A 10,875-nucleotide genomic window follows, 5' to 3' on the forward strand; every position below is an offset into this window, starting at 1 on the left:
CAAAGCTTTCATCGTTGCAAACTAAGGCCAAAACGTATGCTCCTCTAACCATCTGGAGAGAGTTTTGCAGACTTCAGGCTGTGGTTTGTGAGGATCCTACTTGCTATGGTTTGCGGCAGTGATGATCAGTGTATTCAAAGTATTTTTTTAAAAAGCTGAACACCGCTCGTTAATAGGCACCGTCATACCGGCACCTGGTATATAAACCCTTTGATTTCGGTACACCCGATGGCACACCTGAAACTTGTGAGCGACGTGTAGTATTCCTTTCATGGTCTTTGGAATTTATGCATTTATTTCTTATTTTATGTGCATATTCTGTTTGTAAATTATATTTTAACTAGTTTATTTGATTTAAGTATTGTCCTGGATTGAAAAAATTGCATAAAACTTGATATTTCATCGCGACCATCACGGCGAAGCAAGATGTACGTCCACACAGATACAGGGATTGTAGGGAAAGCGGTGCTGAAAGAGAAATATGGCGGACAGTGCCTATATTTACGAGCCGGGTGTTCAGCTTTAATGTACATGTACATGTCCATTGAATACACTTTTTTAACATGATTGAAAAATGGGTTTTCAGTGAATATACAGAAATACACGTAATATTACCAATTTTCATCATTTTTTCCATTGGAATAAATAAGGAACACCACTATCTGATAACCAAGCCCCGCCCACTGTAAACACACCCCTCCCGAAAATTGTTTTAAGTCCATGCATGACATATACTTATAAACCAGGGTTGGGGGTGTCTGGGACCCTATTTAGAAAATTCAGTACATATATTATACCGTAAATAGGCCTTAGACCCCCCCCCCCCCCCCCTCTGTGGAAAAGTGTTATGGGTCCGCGCGTGGATTATCCTTATTAGTCAACAGAGTTGCTGTTGGAGCAATGAACTGCACGGCTTCCCAATTAGAGTTTTGTTAAAATTTAGCGCCATTCCTCACGCGAGCGTAGGTGCTTATCTAGACTGGTAGTCGGCTGAGGTTTTATCAACCAATCAGCGCGTCTGTTGTAGCTTGTATGCATGAATGAAGAATAAACAAAGTACCCCGAAGGCAGCAGACGAGAAAATCCAAACAAACCGAGCCTAACTCGGAGTTCATCGGGACAGACATGTGACACACGGTACATGAGATAGTAAGTAGACTATATTAAACTTACTTGTTAACCTTCATTAATTAAGAATTTTAAAAGACAGTCACTTTTGAACACAAGGGGAAGATCGATATGGCAAGTAAGAAATGCGGTGTGTACCCGATCAGCGTGATATAGTACTTTATGTAAACACGTAGGGTAAGACAGAGTTGTAACAGTACATGTACGTCCTCTTTTGTTTTTTGTTTTTTTTTCGAATTTATTCTGGCAATCAAGTAAATGTATAAATTGTTTAAAACCATTTTGCAATTTAGAACATGTTGAAAATATACTGAAATAAAGGAGTGTTGAGGTACACAAGTCAACACATGGCTCTAAATTTACCTGTGTGTCGTGTTTACCTGAGAAACCTTTACAATAAGGATAATAGAACAATAATCCAACAGAGCGTTATTGCATGGTTTTGTAGTACAAATGATTTCCCCAGAGTTCAACGTTAACATCGGCTGATGGCTCATTTGATCAAGTTATTCTACGAAAGTTATAAATGCCCTCGTTGAACTCCCAATTGACCCCCCGGGTAAGGGTCAGATCTGGATTATTTTTTCTCTATTTTATGACGGGTCTTCCCTCTACATAGAAGGTGGGGGATTAAATGGAGCAAGGTCAATATATTTTGTAAGTTACTGAGATAATCATCCATCATTCACTTCCCATTATGTACTTGAATTGTACAGTCATGTATGTACACATTATGGTGCATTTTTACATCCGGATATGAAGCTTTTCAAGTCAGTGTTTTACAGAATTTTATTATATAATACCATTTCTTGGGCTTTCGACAACAAAAGGTTTCGACTTCTTTCAGTGCAAATTCACTAAGCCAATCGATCCTTGCTCAGAACTCCCTTATTAAGCTGTTATTCCATAGGAAATTGCAGTTCGTCATCTTTTCTTGTTTCAAAGCAGCTGCTATTTGCTAAAACAAATAGATATCCGGGGAATTCCCTATTTACACTCCTTCGTACCGGTCTGATCTCTGAAGGGGTCGTGGTGGGGTCGAGATGCATGGGTTTTTTTCAGCAGATGCTGATGTTTTGTCTGGGATAAAGTTGCTGTACTATTATATGTAAACCCGAAACTTCACTGCAAGTTTAACAGGGTTAGTGACCCTTAAATTCATGATGAGCATTATGTACTACACATACATATTCAGAGAGAGAGAGAGAGAGAGAGAGAGAGAGAGAGAGAGAGAGAGAGAGAGAGAGGGGGGGTACAACATATACAAAGCGACAGGGGGGAAGTAAAGAGATCTTCATCGCCTTATCTTAATTAGTGAAGGGTTTGTTCCATTGAAATGCGCGCTTTACTGTTTCTCAGAAGCCCTTTATAATCTCTTATTCAAAGTCTTAGAAGTCTCTCAGAACCTACAAACGCCGTAATAAAGAGCGCCATTAAGCGCGGATCGTGAGGGGTTTGGACCCACTCCTCCAGGAAAACTCAATTGCAAACCTGTGAATTTACATATAGTACCTACATGTAAAAAACCCATCTGGGAAACGAATTCTAAATCCTCGTATGATATTTTTTGAAATTTGTGAATTAATTGCGTTTTTTATATACACATAATAAGTATTTATCTTCCGCAAATTTAGTACATATGGTTGTTGTTTTTTTAACCTACTTTTATAATAAATCAACAAAAATGAGAGATAAATATTTAATGGAGGAGAGGACATAGTTAACCCCCCATCCCCCCTACACATCCCCTCATGCGGGACTTATTATATGTGGAGGCATGAGTGGATGATGAGTTGCTTTCAAGGCTCACTCTCTCTCTCTCTCTGACATCCGGTGCACTTAGTGGCCACTCTGCGCTGTTGTTTTTACACTCTGCTATGGAATGGGTTTATATCTGCAGGTTAGTATATTTTCATTTCAAGTTCATTTGAGTCTAAAACTATTGTGTTTGTCAGATTGTTTGGAGGTTTCTAACAAGTGTTTTGGTGGATAGATGAGTAAAGGGTTTACGTACATGTATATAAATGAGATTAAGTATTATCAACAGGCGATGGCAAGTTATTATCTGTCATATTTTTACCAGGAAGATTGTGTTTACACTAGGGTATATTTTATTCAGAGAGAGAGAGAGAGGGGGGGAGAGAGAGAAGTGGATTTCGAAAATTTTCCATCGGCTAGTAATTTAGGTCAAACGACCAGTGGTCAGAGGTTTTCAAACTTCTTCACATATCCAATATAGAACTGTGAGGTTCATCGGTAAATCAGCCCCCGACAAAACGTGTGGAGGGAGTTAGACTAATTGGGTTCAGAACTCTGTCCCAAACACTGCCGTTCATGATTGTGTAATTTAGTTTTTTTTAAACATGTTTAAGGTAATCGTATACTTTATATCAATTTCATGCACTTTGTCCTTTTCGAACAAGCGAGACTCGTTGTTTACACACATACAAATAGATGTAGAAGAAGTGCATACATCATGATACATGTTTAATTTAATCACAACCAATTCGAGGCTTAACAAGTATTTCTACTCATAAGTGCAGTAATTTTGTGGTGGCTCGACACACCAGCTAGCGCATTATTTAATATTAATTGGATTGATAAAGAATTATTTATAAAAAAAAATATAAAATATTAAGCTCTAAAATACCCGGATTGCAGTCAAAACAATTTTTCTATTTTACTGGGGAAAAAATACAAAATTTATATAAAATAATTGAAAGTTAATGACGGTATCTGTTTTGTAAAATCATATTTAAAACAATTCTTCATTAATCCAACAAATAAAATATTTGTGTGTCGAGGAATCTTAAGGCTAAAAATGTGCAATATGGTTGAATAATTTTGGACTCATTGGTGCGTTATCACGTTATATAACATACTGTATAGACCTGGTGGATGTTTTCATTCATTACGCGGTCATTGACTTTATACACTGTTGTAGGATTTCATCGGTCTGGTAATGTGTGACTTCTGGTGGAGAATGAGAAAGAGGAGAAAACATACAGTAGCATGACAGATTGTGTGACGTCACAACTTGGTCTGTATGTTAAATCATGGATTGGTCGGACCAAAATGAGGCGAATTTTTACTATATTTATTTCATTCGTGGTCCTGGGTTTTCTATCCATGGCCTATTCACTTTTCCGGGCCCGGGGCGGATGGAACAGTTACTCTGTTAAATCGTCTCCCAGCGGGCACATGTCCATGATCCATCTACTGAATGCTGACGGATTCTACGAGGATACGATTGTCAACGTTACGGAACGAAACAACACTCTATTTAATAAAACAGGCCATAGAGAGATCTGGACACATCCCCAGCTAGACATTTTACACTCAGTACGTTCGTAAGATTCTAAAGTTATAATTTAGTATAAACGCAATTCTTAAAGAACTTTACGTATACATGTATTTCCTTGTGAATATTTGATATTATTGCATTCACTTTTTTAAGGAAAAAATAAATTTTCTACCAAATTTCAAAAACCCATGTTGGTACGAGGACCTTCACGAACCCAATGTGTATCAGTTTAACAAATACACCGTCATCTCGCGCAACATACGTACCACCATGACGGAACTCATGAAGGAATGGGCCTATCGGATCGCCAAGGAGAAGCCCGCACGGCGCCTGCGCTGTTTGCCGTACTTCCTGATCATCGGACAGCCCAAGTGTGGAACAACAGACGTGTACCGAAAAATAGTCAAGCACCCTGACGTCATCAATCCACCAATCAAAGAACTCCACTGGTGGTCCCGGAATCGACAGGGTATGTCCATTGAAGATTTAAAATGTAGATACATACTTTTGAATACATCCGATAACCGGTTAGCTATATGTTTCAATATTACTTTCATTGAGGTGTCATTATTAAAAGTTTTGCACTAATAAAACAAAGCAACTTATTTATAAATTTCTTATCATTGCGTTCACATGTGTGAAAAGTATATAACATATTTATGAGATTCAAAGCTCTAATTTTCTGCATCATTTAAAAATTTGTTCATACCTTGCTCTATTTTTAATTCAATGATCTTAGTTCATAGTTAACTGTACTGTTCTTGAACTCTTGGTTTAATAAATGTCAACTTTTTTTTGTGGAGTAGTATTATTGTGCTCATTACACCCGCATTCTTTTTCTAACTTGAAAATAACATTACATGATAAATGCCTTAATTATGATACATGCTTCTGAGAAATCATTAAGTTAAGTATACGTGGATCACTCTGCATTTGAAGCCACTGATATAATTTCAGGTCGGCGACTTAACTATACAGATATCATTCCTCTCTCGGACTATGTTGATATGTTTGACATGGCCGCCTATCACATTGAAAGGAGATATGCGCATGATCCGGAAGTAAAGAACCCGGATACAGTCTACCATCACACAGTAACAGGTAAGACAAAGAGATATAGAGGCGGAGATAATTATATGTATGCATATCTTTTAATTTTTTAAGATGTCGACCAATCTTGTAAATAAGAACCATTGGCAAATTTTACCATGGACGTTATAATTTATAAATTATATAGATTATTTTAGAATACATGAAATGTACCGGTATTTATATAACTTACACAAACATGTTTGAGGACAGGGGTCTCCAAATTGATTTTTTTTATTCTTATGTATGTAACTTATGCATGTACATGTACATTTACAAGCCCAGCAATTAAATCATACTGAACTTCGTAAGATTTACGGCTTTGCCGAACTAAATTAATTCATTTGTATTACGTTCCCACAACCTACAAGACTAGCCTACACGTGTGGTCACTATTGTCGCTTGGTGCTTAAGTCAACATAAATAAACCACAAAACAAAAAACCGGAAGTCGCAGAAAACGTCAAGGACACTTGACTGTCAGAGCTTAGTGAAAGAATTCGGAAACAGCTCTTTGAACACGTGTTTAGTTTACTATTTATCACGTTTTTCGATTCAATACAATGTTAGTTATTTATCTGGATCTACCTCTTGAAATTATGAAACATACCATGGCTTCTTTTTGCCTGGGTATAAAATATGGTACAGTTACATGTAGGAGTCTAGCCATCACCCTTTGAGACATGGGAACTTTGTCCTTGTCTGTCTGAACCTCGAACACGAAATAAGGATTTAATATCGGCTATTAACTTATTATCGCGGTGGTTGTCTGACAAAAGGTCGTCACCCAACATTGTTTTATGCATATGTCCCTGTTATTTAGGTAACACCATGGGACAATGGTCTTAAATGTTAATTTTCAAATAGGTTATTAACCAAACAACTGAATTTTCAAAGGAATATAATTTCTATATAATTATTGTTAACATTATCATATATACATGTATATACCTCCAACATGAATGAAATTTCCCTAAAAGCTTGGTTAGATTTCTAACGACAAAATATTTTTGCCAGAAACAATCGATGTCAAAAAATAGATGGCCCTTTGTTTTAAAAGTTTTTTTTCTTTTTGCAGGAGAAGCAAGTGCATCGATTCTTTGGGAAAACGACGACTGGTTTCACTTCAAGGAAAACGAAGCATTCATGGAACCAAAATACACCAGTGCCGATTACATTAGGCACGTCATTCCTAATGTCAAGGTCATAATCTGCGTCCGAAACCCAACAGACAGGTATGGGGAGCGGGATAGTCACCTCTTGTATAATCTCTTTTTCATATCAGGGAGCGTTACAAATTCAAACTCAAGAAAAAGTATACAAATATTGATTTGGATTAAACGATGCGTTTAAATTCAACAAGAGAATCTGTCCAATCAAACACTAAGGTCATTATTAACCAATACGGTTCCTGCGTAATTTTGAATTAACCAATCAAATTGTTCTGATTTAAGGTTATACTCGGACTATCTGTACTTTACAAAAACCAACAAATCAGCGGAAGACTTCCATAATGCTGTATCATACGCCCTGGAAGTGTACAATAACTGTACAGCTAGTCACTCCGTCAGGTTCTGTGTATATAACAGAACTGTAGCGTACCTGTCGAGGGTAGGTACAGTAGACAGAAACTCTTAATATACGTCAATGGGGTCACAACACTTTCTACGCCTACAGACAATCTGAAAATTATTTTTGAGAGTTTGTGGTTGATATTTTCTCGTATAAGCGTTGAGACATTTGTAAGTTGCAAATCATTGAGAGATATATAAAAGCTTTTACGTTATTCTACATCTTTCTATACATCTTTATTCACCAATCAAGTGCCCCGGGGGGAATATGCATTATAACAATTTGTTATACTTTAATGTTTAATACTGAAATCTGATTGGTTTAGACGCAGTTTATAATCCGTTCTATTACCCTCAGCGTTAGCAACACACTTTGCAACGGGTAACACTATATAAATAGTGCCTGTTTGGGAGGGTAACAGTTGAAATTGACACCCCGAGAAAACCATTGTCAACCGACGCGAAGCGGAGGTTGACAATGGTTTTCGAGGGGTGTCAATTTCAACTGTTATCCTCCCAAACAGGCACTATTTATTTTGTTATTCTGAATGTCTTTTTTAAAAATTTTAAGAAAATTTTACTGCTTTTATATAGGAATAACGTGAATTCTACAGCGAACCGTACGCGCATAATTTTCGCGCATGTAACATTTTTTAATGTTACCCGTTGCCAAGTTTGTTGCTAACGCTGAGGGTAATAGTAAATATTATTAACTGCGTCTTAACCAATCAGATTTCAGTATTTAACATGAAAGTATAACAAAACGAATTGTTACATGCGCGTAAATTATGCGCGTACGGTTCGCAGTAGAATTCATGTCAATTCTATATAAAAGCAGTAAAAATTTCTCTAAAAGTAAGACATTCAGTATAATAAAATAAATAGTGCCTATTTGGAAGGGTAACAGTTGAAATTGACACCCCTTGAAAACCATTGTCTACCTCCGCTTTGCGTCGGTTGACAACGGTTTTCTCGGGGTGTCAATTTCAACTGTTACCCTCCCAAACAGGCACTATTTATATAAAAACAACATGATCATAACAAATAATGGATGAAATATATAAATACTGTACTGTTAAGTAAGCATAGTAGGTTACAATGGGAGGTACATTTGATATAACACACATCAAGTTGTCATACACATATGAAAACACATATGAAAGGGTGTATAAATGTAAAACTTTCACGTCTTTCTAACAATTACCAATAGATGTAAACCCTTCTAATGATTTTTACTAGTATTCTGCATAGTAACGGTAGATGTTAACCTTTCACGTATAGATTTATTCGATTTACTTCTACAGGTTCGTTTACGTTTAGGAATGTACTCTGTTTACATCAAGGATTGGATTAAGGTTTTCCCCAGGAGTCAAATCTTGATTATCTCCCTTGAAGATTATGCGCAACACACTAGGAAGATTCTGAATCAAGTTTATAGTTTCTTGGATGTCCGTAAGTTATTTCTAGACTTGTCTTTATATTTCTTTGCTTTATTGTGAGTCTGAGGTTAAAGCACGTTTTGAAAGCAGTTAAAACATTGGGTTAGAAGTACTATTTGGAAAATTAGAAAGTCATCTAATTTTTTAAAAATAATTTGTTTGTCTTTCCCCCCGAGAGAGAGAGAGAGAGAGAGAGAGAGAGAGAGAGAGAGAGAGAGAGAGAGAGAGAGAGAGAATGTTGTTTCCTGGGTATATATCCTAAAACATATTTTCAGGAATTCTTGGTGGGGAAGACATGAGATCCATTGCAAAACTAAAAGTGGCAAACAAACGAAAGAAGTGGGACCGAAATGTTGGACCAATGCTAAATGTGACACGTAAAATGTTGAATGACTTCTATAAGCCATACAATGAAGAGTTGGCGGAAATAATGAACGACGATCAATTCTTGTGGGAACCAGAAGACTACGATTACGAAAGTGTGGAAGACAAATGAATCTCGATCTCGATATTATAGTAACTGTTGATAAATTTTATTGACTATATATTATTATTTATTTAACTCAGATTTATTTTTATACTCGTGTATGTTTGCTGACAATGTTGCGAGATCCAGAGGAAGCTTTTCGCATTGGTTTTGTTGTAACTTTTCGAGACTTATCACCATGAACAAATGAGTGAAATTAATATTTATCAATGTTCGTAGATATTAACTAGCCCCAAGGATGTCCAATGACTACCAATAAGAATTTGTGATATAGTTTTACAGAAACTGAAACGTGTTTATTTTAACCAAATTTATTTTTGTTAGGTCCATTTTTAGCCTAATATATTACTGTTATAATAGACAGTTGCTGTGCTTAAAAATAATGTTGCAAGCATGTATTTTAACCAGTCGTCATAAAATTGTTTGAAGTTTTATGCATATAAGTCTTACGATTTTAACTCGTATACATGTATGAATTCAAAAAGTGTTTCTCACATTGAGATTTGTAAAATATGTACACTGTGTGTACAATGTTGTACGAAAATAGAATGTACATATTAAAATATATATAATAATATATGATGTAAATATTTTATGTATAGATATTTTTTTATATCTGCCATTTTTTTTTATTTGAGAAAAGACATAATCATACGCCCAATGTTCTTTTTTGTCGCACAGTTAGCTAAGTTAAGATATTCCATTTATGTCTACAAGAGAATGCAAAGACTAACCACAGCAGCTACTACAGTTATCGAACAATCATCTTCAGATTTTTTTTCTTCAAACAATGCAGTTCCAATAAAACCCATGGTTGAAACCCCCGACCATTTTCTCTTACGCGCAATTACCTTGGGCATTTCATGCCAACTCATCGAACTTTTCTCTTTTTCGTGAATATAAGTCACTAGTATTTCTAATCCGCAAAAGAAACAATTAAAACGGTCTAATTTTTATAGGAACAAAGAGCACAGCTTATGTGATAAACACATTGTTTGTTAGATTCTTGGGTAATTAGCATTAACGCAATTACATGTAGATTTTCCCCCAAAAGTCGCTTCAGGACCGGAATTACCTCTAAAATCAACTTTTATAAGTTAATATACGTAGTAAACGTGTGATTAAACATTTACATACATTATAAAGCATAAATTAGTCCCTTTAAATGATATAGTTCCAGAGTTTTCTAGAGTTCTGTGTTTAGTAAGAAATATTTAAAGAGTTGGCCTATGGTAACCCGTTGTATATGTTGAGGAGGAACTGGTCGTGGTGTTCTGACGATGATGAAAACTCAATTTAGTTCAAGAAACACAATTCAATTACGTAAAATTATACAATTGTGCGCTTGTGGATGCGTGCGTGTATGTAATGTGGAACTACTTGAATACCCTATGTTTTATCTTTCATTGTATTTTACAGTGTATTTTTTGAAAATTTATTTGTGTAATAAACCATGACAAGTCATGTTTGTGTTTTGATTTCATTGTAGCTTAGCGGAACATTCCGGTGTTTCTCTCTCTCTCTCTCTCTCTCTCTCTCTCTCTCTCTCTTAGATTGCTTGAAATGTTAACTTTTACATAAGGTACTACTGGTCTTGTAGCATAATTGTCCCTGTTGCGTAGTCTTTCCCAAAATTAAAACGGGCTCAGGTTCTCTAACCCAGAAATATTGGCCTCACATAAACCCCCCAACCCCCCCCCCCCAAAAAAAATAATAATAATAAAGCAAACTGGTACCAAATTATCTTTCATAGTATATATCATAGTATATAGACCTCCCCCCGCATTTTAAATTTTAAGCTTAAGCTCCTATCCGGTTCTATTTATAGAATTTTCTTTATACATCACGAGAAAGACCT

At 36.0% G+C, this 10,875-nt stretch overlaps 1 protein-coding gene across 2 annotated transcripts; it reads left to right on the top strand.

Moving 5' to 3' along the window:
• Window positions 1–992: 992 nt before the first annotated feature.
• On the top strand, window positions 993–10,481 carry LOC105322577 (carbohydrate sulfotransferase 15). 2 transcript variants are annotated; one of them, XM_011421385.4, is made up of 8 exons: window positions 993–1,149; window positions 4,073–4,470; window positions 4,586–4,901; window positions 5,390–5,533; window positions 6,599–6,755; window positions 6,975–7,131; window positions 8,396–8,543; window positions 8,806–10,481. In XM_011421385.4, exons 2-8 carry the CDS (start codon window positions 4,141–4,143, stop codon window positions 9,024–9,026), a joined length of 1,473 nt encoding a protein of 490 aa, XP_011419687.3. In that variant the 5' UTR covers window positions 993–1,149; window positions 4,073–4,140; the 3' UTR covers window positions 9,027–10,481. The 2 variants fall into 2 exon arrangements, with proteins under 2 accessions (XP_011419687.3, XP_011419688.3); XM_011421386.4 differs by lacking the exon at window positions 993–1,149 and adding an exon at window positions 2,888–3,028.
• Window positions 10,482–10,875: the final 394 nt, after the last annotated feature.

Source organism: Magallana gigas, chromosome 8 (assembly GCF_963853765.1).
Source record: "Magallana gigas chromosome 8, xbMagGiga1.1, whole genome shotgun sequence".
Taxonomy (NCBI): Eukaryota; Metazoa; Mollusca; class Bivalvia; order Ostreida; family Ostreidae; genus Magallana; species Magallana gigas.

Coding starts and splice junctions, on each gene's coding strand:
- LOC105322577 (XM_011421385.4), top strand. CDS start 4,141: ATGACAGATTGTGTGACGTCACAACTTGGTCTGTATGTTAAATCATGG. Junction 6,756..6,974: donor GTCCGAAACCCAACAGACAG/GTATGGGGAGCG, acceptor TTCTGATTTAAG/GTTATACTCGGACTATCTGT. Junction 8,544..8,805: donor TTATAGTTTCTTGGATGTCC/GTAAGTTATTTC, acceptor ACATATTTTCAG/GAATTCTTGGTGGGGAAGAC.